A 19336-nucleotide genomic window follows, 5' to 3' on the forward strand; every position below is an offset into this window, starting at 1 on the left:
ACAACAAACCAATGACAGCAACCAGTTACCCAGTATTTAAGAAACAAAGGCTTAGGTGACCCACCACGACCCAGTCTTAAATCAATGACAGTAACCTGTGATACACTTTTGGTTGTTGAGAAACACTGACTTAGGAACTCACTGCGCCCCAGTAGTGAACTAATGACAGCAACCCACAACTTTTGGTTGTTGAGAAACATTTGCTTTGGCAACCCACCACGAACCCATGACAGCAACTGGTTACCAAGTATTTAAGAAACACTAGCTTAGGTGACCCACCATGATTCAGTCGTGAAGCACTGATGGAAACCCACAACCAACTGGTGGCAACCAGCAATCCACTTTTGGTGGTTGAGAAACACCGGCTTAGGCGACCTACCATGAACCCACGACTGAGAAATACTGGTTTAGGTGACTCACTGCAACCCACTCATGAACCAATGAAAGCAACCTGTTATCCGTTTTTAGTGGTTGAGAAATGCTGGCTTAGTCGGCCCACTGCAATGCTGCATTGGCAACCTGTGACCCAGTATTGGAGAAACATTGGCTTAGGTGACCCACCGCAACCTAGTCATAAACCAGTGACAGCAATCTGTGATCCACTTTTAGTTGGTGAGAAACGCTGGCTTAGGCAACCCACCATGAACCCACAACTGCACGACTGAGAAATATCGGTTTACATGACTCACCGTGACCCAGTCATGAACCAATGACAGCAACACACGATCCACTTTTGGTGGTTGAGAAACGCTGGCTTAGTCGGCCCACTGCAATGCTGCATTGGTAACCTGTGACCCAGTATTGGAGAAACACTTGCTTAGGTGAAACCACCGCAACGCAGTCATGAACCAGTGACAGCAACCTGTGATCCACTTTTAGTTGTTGAGAAATGCTGGCTTAGGCGATCTATCATGACCCCACGACTGAGAAATACTGGTTTAGGTGACTCACTGCAACCCAGTCATGAACCAGTGACAGCAATCTGCGATTAGTTTTTAGTTGTTGAGAAATGCTGGCTTAAGCGACCCACCATGAACCCACAACTGCACGACTGAGAAATATCGGTTTAGATGACTCACCGTGACCCAGTCATGAACCAATGACAGCAACACACGATCCACTTTTGGTGGTTGAGAAACGCTGGCTTAGTCGGCCCACTGCAATGCTGCATTGGTAACCTGTGACCCAGTATTGGAGAAACACTTGCTTAGGTGAAACCACTGCAACCCAGTCATGAACCAGTGACAGCAACCTGTGAGCCACTTTTGGTTTTTGAGAAACACTGGCTTTGGTGACCCACCACAAACCCATGACTGCAACCAGTTGCCCAGTATTTAAGAAACACCGGCATTGGTGGCCCACCATGACTCAGTCATGAACCAGTGGCCGCAACCTTTGACCCAGTGGTTGAGCATCACTCAATTACAGAGACGCATCGTGCAGATGCTGAGACTCGAAGATCAGTTTGTGTTTCTCTGTTCCGGCAGTTAAAGTAGGCAAACCAGTGACCTGTACCAGATGGACAGAGCCTCAACCGCAATGTCCTGGACACTTTGTGACCATTAAATATCCAAATATCTGGTCCCAAATGGAGTCACAAGTCGGCACATGATTGTATAGCAAATATGAACTGACTTTGCCGCTCCAACTAGATTTTTTTTGGAAGGTGAACTAAATCTGGAAAACCCTTAGAAGAACCCACACAGGGACATGGGAGGACACTTCACGGAGACATCAGCCAGGTGGGGATTTGAACATTTGAGTTTTTGGGGTTATGAGACGTCAGCACTAAACACATATTGTTTTTAAATATGTTATAGAAAAGGTTAAAAGAAAACAAACATGTTTAAAATGTACACTTTTATTCAGGAATATGCATACATGGTTTATGGAACAGCTTGCAAAAAAAAACAAAAAGAGCGTACTGCTCCTCAAGTCACATCAAAGCAGCACAGAACAAGTTCATGACATTGAAATCCTTCATCTCTTTGGGTTGTGTTCGTAGCTCTTTTCTTATTTCCACGAGTGGCAGTGTGCTCATGTCACTGCGGTGGCCTGCAAGTTTCAGTCTTTCTGTCCTCAGTAATGTGCATTGGTCAGTGGGTGGGAGTGCCGTGAGATGAGAGCAACACGATGGATGAACTATTTGAGCTTTCCAGTGATTCATATTTAGACTTTAAAAGGGAAGCATTAACTTTAGAGTTTCTGATGTGTTCAGAGGCCTTCGAGCCAATTGACAAGATACAACTTAACTCGCTTTCTTACCTACAGTGTCCTGTGTTGTGAATTTCTCAAGGACTACTTTTAAAAAGTTCAGGATTTTATTGTGGTACAGTGCGGTTGTTGGTATTGTGTTGTTTAGGGCAGGGGGTCGCCGAGTCCGGTCCTGGAGGACCACCGTGGCTGCAGGTTTTCATTCTAACCCTTTCTTAAATGAGTTTGTGCTGCTAATTAACTTCTTGTGAATTCACTTTAATTGAAGTGCTTTTTTAAAATTTGTTCCTCTGAATTGCTTCATTTCTTTCGTTAAATGGCACCCAAAGAGAAATGTGAAATGAGGGAGCCAACAGAAGACCAACTAAGTCAGGGCTACAAAATCCAACCAATTTCACTCCAACCAGCTACTTAATGAGGCACCGATTCTTGTCGTTAATTAAACCTGTTCTTTAATTTCATGGCTTGTTGCTGCTCTCGTGGTGCATTACAACTGAACACCAGCAAAACCAAGGAGCTGGTGGTGGATTTTAGGAGGACCAGGCCACTCACGGACCCCGTGATCATCAGAGGTGACTGTATGCAGATGGTGCAGACCTATAAATACCCGGGAGTGCAGCTGGATGATAAATTAGACTGGACTGCCAATACTGATGCTCTGTGTAAGAAAGGACAGAGCCGGTTATACTTCCTTAGAAGGCTGGCGTCCTTCAACATCTGCAATAGATGCTGCAGATGTTTTATCAGACGGTTGGGGCGAGCGCCCTCTTCTACACGGTGGTGTGCTGGGGAGGCAGCATAAAGAAGAGGGACGCCTCACGCCTGGACAAACTGGTGAGGAAGGCAGGCTCTATTGTTGGCATGGAGCTGGACAGTTTGACATCTGTGGCAGAGCGACGGGCGCTGAGCAGACTCCTGTCAATCATGGAGAATCCACTGCATCCAATTAATAGTATCATCTCCAGACAGAGGAGCAGCTTCAGCGACAGACTGCTGTCACCGTCCTGCTCCACTGACAGACTGAGGAGATCGTTCCTCCCCCAAACTATGTGACTCTTCAAGTCCACCCGGGGGAGGGGTAAACGTTAACATTATACAAAGTTATTGTCTGTCTGTATACCTGCATTGTTATCACTCTTTTAATTTAATATTGTTATTATCAGTATGCTGCTGCTGGAGTATGTGAATTTCCCCTTGGGATTAATAAAGTATCTATCTATCTATCTATCTATCTATCTATCTATCTATCTATCTATCTATCTATCTATCTATCTATCTATCTATCTATCTATCTATCTATCAGCAGACATTTCCGAAATTGTTGATTTTCTCTTTTCTGTGAAAATGTTTTGTGGACCTGAGCAGATCGACATTCCTGAGACCTTCATCTTTCTCTATTTTCAGATATCGTATGATGGACACCAGTTGTTTTGGCTCATTTTGTATGTCATTATTGTTTGGCTGCTCATTAAGGATAAAGAAACAATTAAGGGGTCTGAGTCTTCAAGAGCAAATCAAATAATTAGCAGCAAAAACCGGTCACTCATTAAGAAAAGGGTTAGAATGAAAACCTGCAGCCACGGTGGTCCGAGCTGGCGGCCCCTGCTTTAGGGCAGTGTTTCTCAACAATTTTGGTGTCGTGACCCACTTTTTCCTCATGTAAATGTCCTTGCAAACTACTAGTGTAAGGGGGAGTTGGGGGGGGGGGGGGGGGGGGTTCCAATAGGGTGTACCCCACTGCGACCAACTCCCAAACCACCGGCGACAGACTGTGACCTGGTGGTTGTGAGACACAGCGTTAAGATAGGTTGGTGTACAAAACTGTTTCTCCAATTTTTCTAAAAGTGTAACCTAAGGCAGAAAAGAAGAAAAAGCAAAGACTCAAGTGACAAATGAATTCATCAAGAAAAGTGGACGTGATGCTCATGGGACGGTAACTGTACTAGGGAGTGGCTGGTGGTGGATCGTTACTCATATGGTACTCGTGTAGATAGCTTTTCCATGTCTCTGTGTGTGTGTGTGTTAAGTTTAAGGTGCGAGAGGAGACCAATCTGGTAACAAACTTGGTGAGTCTCATCTCCCTCATCCTAAAATAATACACTGATAATTATGATGATGATGATGCTAAGAAATAATTGGATTTAAAATGGTCTGACGGTCATCCATTCAGGTCTATGAGTCTGCACCGTCTAGCAAGCACTGGGGAATCCTGGGAAGGCCATTGATTTAATGCAGGAATCACTCATATGGTGCTTATGTGGAGTACTAGGGAGTGGCTGGTGGTGGATCATTACACATATGGTACTCGTGTAGATAGGTTGTCCATGTCTGAGTGTGTGTGTGTGTTAAGTTTAAGGTGCGAGAGTAGACCAATCTGGTAACAAACTTGGTGAGTCTCATCTCCCTCTTCCTAAAATAATACACAAAATGGTCTGATGATCATCCGTTCAGGTCTTTGAGTCTGCACTGTCTAGCACTGGGGTATCTTGGGAAGGCCACTGATTTATTGCAGGAATCACTCATACGTTACTTATGTGTAGTACTAGACAGTGGTTGGTGGGGTGTGCATCACTTATACAATAATTCTGTGAGTAGGATCTATGTGTGTGCTGGGCTTAAGGTGCGAGAGTTGACCAATCAAGTAACGGACATGGCAAGTCTCATCTCCCTCATCCTAAAATGATACGCTGATGATGATGATACTAAGAAATAATTGGCTGGATCAAAATGGTCTGATGTTTATTCATTCATGTCTTCAGTCTGCACTGTCTAGCACTGGAGAATCCTGGGAAGGCTGACGAATTATTGCAGGAATCACTCATATGGTGCTTATGTGGAGTACTAGGGAGTGGCTGGTGGTGGATCGTTACTCATATGTTACTCGTGTAGATAGGTTGTCCATGTCTGAGTGTGTGTGTGTGTGTTAAGTGTAAGGTGCGAGAGTAGACCAATCTGGTAACAAACTTGGTGAGTCTCATCTGCCTCATCTTAAAATAATACACAGAATGGTCTGATGCTCATCCATTCAGGTCTTTGAGTCTGCACTGTCTAGCACTGGGATATCTTGGGAAGGCCACTGATTTATTGCAGTAGACCAATCTGGTAACAAACTTGGTGAGTCTCATCTCCCTCGTCCTAAAATAATACACTGATAATTATGATGATGATGATGCTAAGAAATAATTGGATTTAAAATGGTCTGATGATCATCCGTTCAGGTCTTTGAGTCTGCACTGTCTAGCACTGGGGTATCTTGGGAAGGCCACTGATTTATTGCAGGAATCACTCATACGTTACTTATGTGTAGTACTAGACAGTGGTTGGTGGGGTGTGCATCACTTATACAATAATTCTGTGAGTAGGATCTATGTGAGTGCTGGGCTTAAGGTGCGAAAGTTGACCAATCAAGTAACGGACATGGCGAGTCTCATCTCCCTCATCTTAAAATGATACGCTGATGATACTAAGAAATAATTGGCTGGATCAAAATGGTCTGATGTTCATTCATTCATGTCTTCAGTCTGCACTATCTAGCACTAGGGAATCTTGGGAAGGCTGATGATTTAATGCAGGATTCACTCATATGGTGCTTATGTGGATAGGATCTGTGTGTGTGTGTGTGTGTGTGTTACGCTTAAGGTGTGAGAGTAGACCAATCTGGTAATGAATGTGGGGAGTCTCATAACCCTAGTCTTAAAATAATACCCTGTTGATAATGCTGATGGTAATAAGAAATAACTGGTTGTATCAAAATGGCTTACTGTCCATCCCTTGATGCAGCACTGAAGACCGCTGGACTCGCTCACTGTACCCACCCGCTTTGTGGTACCAATAACCCTAACGCACATAATAATAATCATTCTTTGCATTTATATAGCGCTTTTCTCACTACTCAAAGCGCTCAGCAATTGCAGGTTAAGGGCCCAACAGAGCAGAGTCCCTATTGGCATTTACGGGATTCGAACCGGCAACCTTCCGATTGCCAGTGCAGATCCCTAGCCTCACATGCAAAGAGAAGCCCGGGCCAGGCTGGCAGTCGAATCTCTACCCACTCCCCCACCCACCCACCCATATGACCAGATTTGGGGAGTCAGAGTCACATGCAGCAAATCCATCGTGAAGCAAATTCACCCACAGGCACAGCCATTTGGACCTGAGCACATGTCACAATTCTTTTACACTCGTATACGACGATGACACAGAAGGCAATCCGGCTAAACAAACAGACAAATGATTTCGCTCGCAAATAAAAAACAAAAAAAGAAACTGACACTATTGTTCGTCGTGATGTGTGGGGCTGCCACTGTTGAGTGTCAGTCCGGCTATCATCTCTAGCCTCATATAAGGCATTTTGGTCGTACGATTGACCATTTTATTTCACATTTCTCCTTCTTTTCACAGTTTGAGAAAAAAAAAAAATACTTCTGGTTTAAGTCCTTTGAAATTTTGCGGAATTTGTGATCATCTCTGTACACAACTCCCGGCCCCCTCAATGTGAAATTCTGCATTCTTGCATTTACAAGATTTAAAAGCTGGCATCCTCTGAGCTCGAAATGCCAGCAGAAGAGCAGACAACGCAGCATTAAAAAAAAAACAAAAAAAAACAATAACCGAGCCCACATCGGGACGGCGGCACTGGAACTCTCACCGGCAGCTTCCCTCCGCCATTCACAAAAGAAGAAAAAAAAATGCATACAATTTGAGAGTTACTAAATATAAGTAGTATAAACGGTACCAGCGGCTCTCTCACTGGCCTAAATGTGCCAAGTTTACATAGCTGCAATATACGCTACCGCCTTAGACGTGTTAATACGTTAGTTTTCCTTTATATGATCACACTGCATTTTAATAGGGTTTCTAAAATATAAAGAATTAAAATCCTTGCCCTGCGACATTTTAAATATCATTTTTCTTTGTCACCACCTTGCCAGACATCCGGTGCCATCGCACCTGTCAAACCCCCTTTAAAGACGTTCCTTCTCCTTAACAATAAAACAAACATAAGGAAATAAACAAAAAAATCGAATTTCTGCAGGCTTTGACTTTCACAAAGCTCATTTCATTTCCAGGTAGAATTCAAGTAAGACCAAAATGTGGTAGAGTGGATGAATCGGAGTGGACTTCTGATTTCCTTCCCAGACGTTCTGCCGACAACTGCTTCAGGTACTGGAGGTCCAGAGCTGCATCTGTTTGGCGATTTGGTGGACAAACACGATGTCGGGCCTCTGACCGGGGTCTGGATTTATACACATGCTCACCAGTTCTCGAAGCTGCAAGACAGAGAAGAGATACGAGAATGATTGGCACCAGGCCGATGGGTAGCACTCAGCACAACAAGCTTCACGCCCTCGCCCACCGTGTAGCGGTCAGGCATCGCTCAGATTCACACAGTCGATGGGGACGGTGATTTACAGTTTGCATCCAGAAAGTATTCACAGCACATCACTTTTCCACATTTTGTTATGTTACAGCCTTATTCCAAAATGGATTAAATTCATTTTTTTCCTCAGAATTCTACACACAACACCCCATAATGACAATGTGAAAAAAGTTTACTTGAGGTTTTTGCAAATTTATTAAAAATAAAAAAACTGAGAAATCCCATGTACATAAGTATTCACAGCCTTTGCTCAATACTTTGTCGATGCACCTTTGGCAGTAATTCCAGCCTCAAGTGTTTTTGAATATGATGCCACAAGCTTGGCACACCTATCCTTGGCCAGTTTCGCCCATTTCTCTTTGCAGCACCTCTCAAGCTCCATCAGGTTGGATGGGAAGCGTCGGTGCACAGCCATTTTAAGATCTCTCCAGAGATGTTCAATCGGATTCAAGTCTGAGCTCTGGCTGGGCCACTCAAGGACATTCACAGAGTTGTCCTGAAGCCACTCCTTTGATATCCTGGCTGTGTGCTTAGGGTCGTTGTCCTGCTGAAAGATGAACCGTCACCCCAGTCTGAGGTCAACAGCGCTCTGCAGCAGGTTTTCATCCAGGATGTCTCAGTACATTGCTGCAGTCATCTTTCCCTTTATCCTGACTAGTCTCCTAGTCCCCACAGCATGATACTGCCACCACCATGCTTCACTGTAGAGATGGTATTGGCCTGGTGATGAGCGGTGCCTGGTTTCCTCCAAACGTGATGCCTGGCATTCACACCAAAGAGTTCAATCTTTGTCTCATCAGACCAGAGAATTTTCTTTCTCATGGTCTGAGAGTCCTTCAGGTGCCTTTTGGCAAACTCCAGGCAGGCTGCCATGTGCCTTTTACTAAGGAGTGGCTTCCGTCTGGCCACTCTACCATACAGGCCTGATTGGTGGATTGCTGCAGAGATGGTTGTCCTTCTGGAAGGTTCTCCTCTCCCCACAGAGGACCTCTGGAGCTCTGACAGAGTGACCATCAAGTTCTTGGTCACCTCCCTGACTAAGGCTCTTCTCCCCCGATCGCTCAGTTTAGATGGCCGGCCAGCTCTAGGAAGAGTCCTGGTGGTTTCGAACTTCTTCCACTTACGGATGATGGAGGCCACTGTGCTCATTGGGACCTTCAAAGCAGCAGAAATTTTTCTGTAACCTTCCCCAGATTTGTGCCTCGAGACAATCCTGTCTCGGAGGTCTACAGACAATTCCTTTGACTTCATGCTTGGTTTGTGCTCTGACATGAACTGTCAACTGTGGGACCTTATATAGACAGGTGTGTGCCTTTCCAAATCATGTCCAGTCAACTGAATTTACCACAGGTGGACTCCAATGAAGCTGCAGAAACATCTCAAGGATGATCAGGGGAAACAGGATGCACCTGAGCTCAATTTCGAGCTTCATGGCAAAGGCTGTGAATACTGATGTACATGTGCTTTCTCAATTTTTTTATTTTTAATAAATTTGCAAAAATCTCAAGTAAACTTTTTTCACATTGTCATTATGGGGTGTTGTGTGTAGAATTCTGAGGAAAAAAATGAATTTAATCCATTTTGGAATAAGGCTGTAACATAACAAAATGTGGAAAAAGTGATGTGCTGTGAATACTTTCCGGATGCACTGTATTTATTTTTTCGGTGGGGATTCCTGGAACACACCCAGCCTCGGCCTGACCCGCACACACTCACAGACAGACAGAGACAGGAATGAAACAAATGAGTGAAAATCAATTAACAACAAGAAATATCAGACAACCCTCTCCTTCCCTTTCGGCGATACAATTTTAACACAACTGTCAACCCACGACAATAAACACTCATGACAAAGTCCAGTGCGGCAGAAACAGATGAAATGGTATGGAGTGACGATGACAATCCCAGGAACAGTTTCCGTAATAAATGAACTAAACAGTCCTACCGGTAGTCCTGAGCGGCCAGGAGTGAGATTTGCGAGAGCGCTCCCTCTGAAGACGCAGAACGACTAATCCACCACTATACACATGACAGGCAGGCATGAGACGGTCCATTCATCCTTGTGAGAAACGATCCTGGGCACAAATGACTTCACAGTGGTTATGTAGGATGGGATACACAGAACACAGCTCTCCCTCTTACTGCTTCTCCGGCCCCCTTTCAAGTTCCCCACTGGCCCTTCTTGTCCCCATCAGCCCCTGCGCCCATTTCAGACATCCAATGAGGGCAACCCCCTTTGGGGCTGCTGGGAAATGGAGTCCATCCACCGGTAGCACTGCAACAACCGTAACCTATCATACATTATCTGAAGTCACTGTCGTAATCTTCTTTATTTATTTATCTGGTTTGTACAATGCTATATACTGCATTCCCTGCTGTTCTTTCTTATATTCTGTAAGTGCCTTGAGCATGGGAAAGGCGCTATATAAATAAAATGTATTATTATTATTATCACATTGGGGAGGAGTGAAAGCTTTGGATTCGTCAAAAATTTTGATCTCCGGTTTTCGACGGATTACGATATTTTAGGGTCCTCTGACACTGACAACATCAATATCTTGATGATGGCGGTGTGTCAGTTTCTTGAAGACAGTAAAGAGCTAAATAAAAATCCCAAACATAAGGCTGTTAAGAGATGACGATGTGCTGATTAGTTTTAGAGCCAAACCGGGCAAGAGAAATAGGCACGCGAGAGCAGGGGTCCCCAACTCCGGTCCTGGAGGGCCCCAGAGGCTGCAGGTTTTCATTGTAACCCTTTTCTTAAATAGTGACCTGTTTTTTTGCTGCTAATTAACTTCTTTTCAGTTCATTTTATTTGGCTTGGTCTTGAAGACTTCGACCCCTTAATCGTTTATTTGTCCTTAATTAGCTGCCAAACAATAATCTCTACATATAAATGACAAAGCCCTCACTGACTCCTCACTAATTCTCCCACTTTCCATATGGGTGGGAAGCTGGAATTTCGCTTGCTCATTCCTTGTAGTGTACTTATGAACGTTAGGTATGTTTCATGTCCTATTGCAACACCCAAGGGGGGGAAACATCAAGTCGAGTTTTGAAAGCCCCCAGTGTCTTAATGTCTACCACACTACTTGGTAGCTTATTCCAAGTGTCTACCATTCTTTGAGTAAAGAAAAACTTCCTAATGTTTGTGCGAAATTTACTCTTAACAAGTTTCTAACTGTGTCCACGTGTTCTTGATGAAATTTGCTACTTTGAAAGCTCAGCCAATGAGAAACAAAAATCCAAAGAATTATTCATATGACTGTACAGTTAGGTCCATAAATATCTGGAGAGAGACAACTTTTTTCTCATTTTGGTTCTGTACATTACCACAATGAATTTTAAATGAAACAACTCAGATGCAGTTGAAGTGCAGACTTTCAGCTTTAATTCAGTGGGGTGAACAAAACGATTTTAAAAATAAAAATGTGAGACATAAAAATGTGAGACGACTAAAGCATTTTTTTAACACAATCCCTTCATTTCAGGGGCTCAAAATCGGACAAATTAAATAACTGGAAATCAAATGTTCATTTCTAATACTTGGTTGAAAATCCTTTGCTGGCAATGACAGCCTGAAGTCTTGAACTCCTGGACATCACCAGATGTTGGGTTTCCTCCTTTTTAATGCTCTGCCAGGCCTTTACTGCAGCGGCTTTCAGTTGCTGTTTGTTTGTGGGCCTTTCTGTCTGAAGTTTAGTCTTCAACAAGTGAAATGCCTGCTCAATTGGGTTAAGATCAGGTGACTGACTTGGCCATTCAAGAATTTTCCACTTCTTTGCTTTAATAACCTCCTGGGTTGCTTTGGCTGTATGTTTTGGGTCATTGTCCATCTGTATCATGAAACGCCACCCAATTGATTTGACTGCATTTAGCTGGATTTGAGCAGACAGGATGTCTCTGAACACCTCAGAATTCATCCGGCTGCTGATGTCCTGTGTCACATCATCAATAAACACGAGTGTCCCAGTGCCACTGGCAGCCATGCACGCCCAAGCCATCCAACTGCCTCCACCGTGTTGTACAGATGATGTGATATGCTTTGGATAATGAGCTGTTCCACGCCTTCTCCATACTTTGTTCTTGCTATCATTCTGGTAGAGGTTCATCTTGGTTTCATCTGTCCAAAGAATGTTTTTCCAGAACTGTGCTGGCTTTTTTAGATGTTCTTTAGCAAAGTCCAATCTAGTCTTTCTATTCTTGAGGCTTATGAGTGGCTTGCACCTTGCAGTGCACCCTCTGTATTTACTTTCATACAGTCTTCTCTTTATGGTAGACTTGGATATCGATACGCCTACCCGCTGGAGAGTGTTGTTCACTTGGTTGGCTGTTGTGAAGGGGTTTCTCTTCACCATGGAAATGATTCTGTGATCATCCACCACCGTTGTCTTCTGTGGACGTCCAGGTCTTTTTGCGTTGCTGAGTTCACCAGTGCTTGCTTTCTTTCTCAGGATGTACCAAACTGTAGATTTTCCCACTTGTAATATTGGAGCAATTTTTCAGATGGGTTTCTTCTGTTTTCGCAGCTTAAGGATGGCTTCTTTCACCTGCATGGAGAGCTCCTTTGACCGCATGTTGTCTGTTCACAGCAAAATCTTCCACATGCAAGCACCACACCTCAAATCAACTCCAGGCCTTTTATCTGCTTAATTGATAAGGATATAACGACGGACTTGCCCACACCTGCCCATGAAATAGCCTTTGAGTCAATTGTCCAATTACTTTTGAGCCCCTGAAATGAAGGGATTGTGTTCAAAAAATGCTTTAGTTGCCTCACATTTTTATGCAATCGTTTTGTTCACCCCACTGAATTAAAGCTGAAAGTCTGCACTTCAACTGCATCTGAGTTGTTTCATTTCAAATTCATTGTGGTAATGTACAGAACCAAAATGAGAAAAAAGTTGTCTCTCTCCAAATATTTATGGACCTAACTGTACAGTCATATGAATAATTCTTTGGATTTCTGTTTCTCATTGGCTGAGCTTTCTAAGTAGCAACTTCCTTTTAATATCTGACATGCCTTATGGACACAGTAGTATTTCAGCAGTGACATTAAGTTTATTGGATTAATAGAAAATATACAATATGCATCATAACAAAATTAGACAGCTGCATAAATGTGGGCCCCCCCAACAGAGATATGACATCAATACTTAGTTGAGCCTCCTTTTCAAATCTAACAGCCTCTAGACGCTGTCCTCCTATAGCCTGTGATGAGTGTCTGATTCTGGATGGAGGTCTTGTTGACCATTCTATCATACAAAATCTCTCCAGTTCAGTTCAATTTGATGGCTGCCGAGCATTGACATGGCTGACGCCCTGCCTGGGTTTGGTTCCTGCCTTGCGCCCGGTGCTGGCTGGGATTGGCTCAAGCGGACCCCCGTGACCCTGTGTTTGGATTCAGCAGGTTGGAAAATGGATGGATGGATGGATAGATTAAGAAGGGAGAAGGAATGTCGGTAGCATTGTTCTGTAAAATCAGAACAAAGGCCCACGTCATTTGCAAATTGTAAACGATATAAGAATCTGAAAATTAACTTCTGTAAATATTAACAAGTGGGTTACGAAGGGGGACAGGATGAGCTTTACTGGGAAATTAAGTAAATGGTGACAAGTAGAAGGCATATGTTATGGGGATCTCTACCAGGTCGAGTCTTTTCAGAGAGGGTCGATCGTCTCAATGGTCATGTCAGTTTGAGGGCACTGATTTCATAAATGTGAGTGTTAACTGCAGGTATTTCAATATAAATACGAGGGGTCCTGTGTGTGTCTACGTATCCTAGTCTAGGAGTGCCCTGCACTCATAATGGCACCCGTTACAAATCGGTGGCATTGTTCTGTAAAATCAGACACTCGTTTGATCAGAACAACGGCCCAAGTTGTGTACACATTACAAACATTATAAGAATCTGCAAAGAACATCTGTAAATATTAAGAAGGGGGGCTACACTGCGTTGTAAGTAAATGCCAATCGAAAACTCCTTAATGAGGGGGATTGCAAAACAAAAAAGTAACCGACAAGCAAAATGGGAAACGTCGTCATCTTTCTTTCGGTTCTCAGTTGCTGCTGCTGCTGCCGCCACTTGCCAGAGGCGTGCGGCGTGTTGCGGGCACAGCAATAAAGAAGTTTTCGAGCCTGGACCTGGCCTCGTTTCAAACCCTGACAGTCATGCCTGCTATGAGCCCACTACCATCTGGCGGCCCTACTCTCGGGGGTTTTGGTGGCATAGAGCTGCTTTTGACACCCAAAGCGGTATCACCGCATGCTTCGCCAGAGGGAAATCAAAACTGCAAAAAGAGAAGAAGGCATTGCTGGGGCCAGACGGGTACATCAGCCCCTGGCTAACACAAAGGGAGATTTCCACATTTAAAAGAAAAAAAAAAAGAACTCCTGACCAAGCCATTGTGACTTCAACAAAGCAGCTGTGCCACACAATAGGCACCCTGGTCTGCTTTCACACTTTGCAAAACAAGAGAGAAAATGCCGTTTACGTCCAAATATCACTTTCATAAATCAAAAAAGCAAATTAAAGTCAAGACATCTTTATTCCTGTTTTTTGAACTATTTAGAAGGAGAAAAACTACTTCACGGAGCCTAAGACTCGACACGGAGTGACTAGAAATGGATCCTGTACCGTAGGGCCAATGGCGTCCTCAGCCCTGTCGTTTCCGTGGCTCAGACAGGACGTCTTTCTGCCATCCTCTCATATGACTACGAAAATGAACCGATGGTTGTCTTTGTGACCCAAGTCTCAAAAGGCCAGAGTTTGGCAAGTGACCCGTCTACTGTAGGGCTGTCAGATCCAAATATCGCAATTCAGATATTTGTTTAACAAGGCTTTTATTGGAAGGCACCAGCTGACATTCAATTGGTTAATTGTCACCATCTGTTGGAATGACAAATGCAGTGCTTTTTATTTCTTCATGCATTACAAAATACATTCTAGTGGATGGTGCACTGCGGACTTTAACGCTGATTACCACTTGAATAAAAACACAGGGGAAATTTGCCTTTTCAGTCATTCATTCAACACAAATAATGATACGTATAATGGCCTCTTGGGGAAAAAGTAAGTCCACCCTTGGCCTCAAGAGCTGGCATTGTCCCCTTTAGCAGAAGTTACTTTTTGGAGGCGTTTTAGGCTCTGACATCAACTCGCTGTGATGGTCAAGGCTCCATACGCTCTCTTCATTTTAGGGAGTCTCTTGAAGCCAACACCGCCGATAACGTAACCGGGATGAGCTGAGCAGATGAGGGCAAGGGGAAGGTGCAAAGTGCTCAGTGCTTCTATTAAAATAAACAACAATGTTCAAAAAGTGCAGTGCAATGTCTGTAATTAATAAATTAACAATAAAGTGAAGTGCTCCGTGGAGATTAAAATCAATCCATAAATAGTCCATTAAAACGAGGTTGAAATTCAGGCAGCCGTGAGCCTCGGTACCCCTTTAAAAATCAGACTCCTCTTCGGCTTGTCCTGTCTGGACCTTGCAGACGAGGAGACTTCCTCCAGCGGGCGCAGACACCTTTCTTCTCCTGGCCTGTGTCCCCATTGCTAACCCTATGGCGTCTGTGAGGAGCCACCGCTGCCTTATCAGGCTCCACCCGGCGAATACACACTCTGTCCTCTCAGCACCGCAGATCTGTTGGCTCCTCATGGGGAGAGGACACTCCTGAGCCTACTGGTCACTCCTGCTACTAGAACATTCAACAGGAGCGACTCCTGAGCGCAGGCCACACTCTCCGTCCTAGGGCTCCATGCCCAACCGCCTGCTTCCTCTCTCATTTCTGCCTCCCTTGTTCCGCCTCCATGCTCTTTTCCTTTCCTTTTCTTTTGTGTCATCCTTTTTTTTTTCTCTCATGCTGGCTCATTCTTATAAGTCTCAGTCGTGCACCGCAGGAAGCCAATGAAGCAATTAAGAACGACCGTACCTTTGTAGCGGAGCCATAAAAGTGTTGTTGTTTAGATAGATAGATAGATAGATAGATAGATAGATAGATAGATAGATAGATAGATAGATAGATAGGAAAGGCACTATATGATAGATAGATAGAGAGAGAGAGAGAGAGAGAGAGAGAGAGAGAGAGAGAGATAGGAAAAGCACTATATGATAGATAGATAGATAGATAGATAGATAGATAGATAGATAGATAGAGAGGAAAGGCACTATATGATAGATAGATAGAGAGAGAGAGAGAGAGAGAGATAGGAAAAGCACTATATGATAGATAGATAGATAGATAGATAGATAGATAGATAGATAGATAGATAGATAGATAGATAGATAGATAGATAGATAGATAGATAGGAAAGGCACTATATGATAGATAGATAGATAGATAGATAGATAGGAAAAGCACTATATGATAGATAGATAGATAGGAAAAGCACTATATGATAGATAGATAGATAGGAAAGGCACTATATGATAGATAGATAGGAAAGGCACTATATGATACATAGATAGATAGATAGATAGATAGATAGATAGATAGATAGATAGATAGGAAAGGCACTATATGATAGGAAAGGCACTATATGATAGATAGATAGATAGATAGATAGATAGATAGATAGATAGATAGATAGATAGATAGATAGATAGATAGATAGATAGGAAAGGCACTATATGATAGATAGATAGATAGATAGGAAAGGCACTATATGATTGATAGATAGATAGATAGATAGATAGATAGATAGATAGATAGATAGATAGATAGATAGATAGATAGATAGATAGATAGATAGATAGGAAAGGCACTATATGATAGATAGATAGATAGATAGATAGATAGATAGATAGATAGATAGATAGATAGATAGATAGATAGATAGATAGGAAAAGCACTATATGATAGATAGATAGATAGGAAAAGCACTATATGATAGATAGATAGATAGGAAAGGCACTATATGATAGATAGATAGATAGATAGGAAAGGCACTATATGATAGATAGATAGATAGATAGATAGATAGATAGATAGATAGATAGATAGATAGGAAAGGCACTATATGATAGGAAAGGCACTATATGATAGATAGATAGATAGATAGATAGATAGATAGATAGATAGATAGATAGATAGATAGGAAAGGCACTATATGATAGATAGATAGATAGATAGATAGATAGATAGATAGATAGATAGATAGATAGATAGATAGATAGGAAAGGCACTATATGATAGATAGATAGATAGATAGATAGATAGGAAAGGCACTATATGATTGATTGATAGATAGATAGATAGATAGATAGATAGATAGATAGATAGATAGATAGATAGATAGTAAAGGCACTATATGATAGGAAAGGCACTATATGATAGATAGATAGATAGATAGATAGATAGATAGATAGATAGATAGATAGATAGATAGATAGATAGATAGGAAAAGCACTATATGATAGATAGATAGATAGATAGGAAAAGCACTATATGATAGATAGATAGATAGGAAAGGCACTATATGATAGATAGATAGATAGATAGATAGATAGATAGATAGATAGATAGATAGATAGATAGATAGATAGATAGGAAAGGCACTATATGATAGATAGATAGATAGATAGATAGATAGATAGATAGATAGATAGATAGATAGATAGATAGATAGATAGATAGATAGATAGATAGATAGGAAAAGCACTATATGATAGATAGATAGATAGATAGATAGACAGATAGATAGATAGATAGATAGATAGGAAAAGCACTATATGATAGATAGATAGATAGATAGATAGATAGATAGATAGATAGATAGATAGATAGATAGATAGATAGATAGATAGATAGATAGATAGATAGATAGATAGATAGATAGATAGGAAAAGCACTATATGATAGATAGATAGGAAAGGCACTATATGATAGATAGATAGATGTGAAAGGTACTATATAACAGATAGATAGATAGACAGGAAAGGCACTATATGATAGATAGATAGATAGATTTATTGATTGATTGATTGATTTTATTTGTCCCCTAGGGGAAAGGAAGACACTTGTGTAAATTTATTTTACAAATGTAAAACAACAAATGATGAAATTGAAAAGAAACTTACAATTACCTGTAAACCTGTCAGTGTTGTGGCCATGAGAGACACCTAAAATGTTCTGATTCCCTACACCAAACCCTTTCCTCCATTTCAAGCCCCTCTACTTATGATACAACCCCTTTTCTTCCTTTAATGTTAATCATTTACTTTCCAGCAGTCCTCTGTGCATCTCTCTGCCTTCTCCACTGGACTCAACAGTCTCTCAGCTGTCAGGCTTTTCCCCAGCTGGAATGCTACACTATATATATATATATATATAACATAGCCTAATGTGACTTTTGTAAGTCACTTTGGATAAAAGCATCTGCTAAGCAAATAAATGTAAATGTAAGTATACACACATATATATACAGTAATAGCCCTGCCCAGCTCCCCACCCCGGCCCACAGCCTCTGTATCGGATTAGTGCAAACATATATCGCTCCTGCAGTTGAACTCTCATTCTTAGCTTGATGAGAGAAGTTGCAAAATCAACGGGAATGTTCAAGCAAATTCTAGAAAAAACCCAATCTAAATCCGTTAAGTAGTTCTCTGGTTTGCTAGCTAAGTGGAGGTAAAGAACACGCCCTGAGGCTGGCGTGTGAGTGAGGAGAGCACTGTCCCCTTCCCCTCGGCCTGCTGCATCTCTCTCAGATTCGCGTAAATAAATCGGTACCGCATGCGAACTATGATATTTAGCGCAATGAGAGAGGTTGCGAAATTAACCGCAAATTATAGAAAAAACACAATCTAAATCTGTTAAGTAGTTCTCTCATGAAATATAGATATGAAAGGTACTATATAATAGATAGATAGATACTTTATTAATCCCCAAGGGGAAATTCACAATTATTTCAAGATGTCTCAATAATGTACCTACAATGCAATTTAAATACATTTCAAGATATCTCTGATCACTTCCTGGTCATTTTAAGATATCTCAAATGCATTTCAAACTCTCTTATATTAAACAGGAAGTCCCATTGAAATTATAGGCAATTTTACAGGAAGTGCTTTTGAAATATAGATATATAAAAATTCATTTAACATATCTTGAAATGCAGATGTGCTATCTCAAAATTAATTGCAGATATCTTAAAATGTGAAGGAAAATTATTTGAAGATATCACATTTTGAGATATCTCTAAATGTTCATTTGGTTTGCCACAGATTCGCTTATATGTGGACCACCACTTTTCTGTATTAGATTATCCTCAGCTGGCTGTGCCACACTCATTTTAAGATGCCTCAAATACATTTTGAGATTTCTTAAAAATAGACAGGAAGTCCCACTGGAAGAATAAGAATTTTGTAAAGGAAGTGATTTTGCGATATCACAAAGTGTATGTGAGATCCCTTGAAATACACTCTTCTAAGATATCTCAGGTGGAGTAGAGACGCATTTTAAGATATCATGAAATGAATTTCAGATATCTAAAAATGTGTTTTAGATATCTCAAACATTACTAGATTTCAAGATTTCTTATGAATGCTTTTTAAGATTTCTTATTTATATTTCAAGACTAGGGGGCTCCACCCCCTGCTCGCTTCACTCGCCCACCCCCGGGTTTGGTTATCCGGATGTACAATTTAAAGAAATTGTTATTTTCATGGGAATTGTTTCCTACTCTTTCGATTCTATGTTGCATCGCTTCTTTGTGATCATAAATATACACCTGATTTGTGGTT

General features: G+C 41.8%; 1 protein-coding gene and 1 long non-coding RNA gene across 2 annotated transcripts in view; one reads left to right on the top strand and one right to left on the bottom strand.

Annotated features, from left to right (window-relative positions):
- Positions 1-1845: 1845 nt before the first annotated feature.
- Positions 1846-19336, bottom strand: part of nek6 (NIMA-related kinase 6) — a 303451-nt gene continuing 285960 nt past the window's right edge. The window contains exons 10-11 of the mRNA XM_051931987.1: positions 5679-7484; positions 1846-4916 (exon numbers count right to left, since the gene is read on the bottom strand). Coding sequence (XP_051787947.1) covers positions 7374-7484 — 111 coding nt within the window. The 3' untranslated portion in view covers positions 1846-4916; positions 5679-7373. The remainder of the gene's footprint in view (positions 4917-5678; positions 7485-19336) is intronic.
- Positions 4154-5569, top strand: LOC127529170 (uncharacterized). Its single transcript, XR_007935851.1, has 3 exons — positions 4154-4247; positions 5149-5243; positions 5433-5569. It is a non-coding gene; the product is annotated as an uncharacterized LOC127529170 (long non-coding RNA).

Source organism: Erpetoichthys calabaricus, chromosome 9 (assembly GCF_900747795.2).
Source record: "Erpetoichthys calabaricus chromosome 9, fErpCal1.3, whole genome shotgun sequence".
Taxonomy (NCBI): domain Eukaryota; kingdom Metazoa; phylum Chordata; class Cladistia; order Polypteriformes; family Polypteridae; genus Erpetoichthys; species Erpetoichthys calabaricus.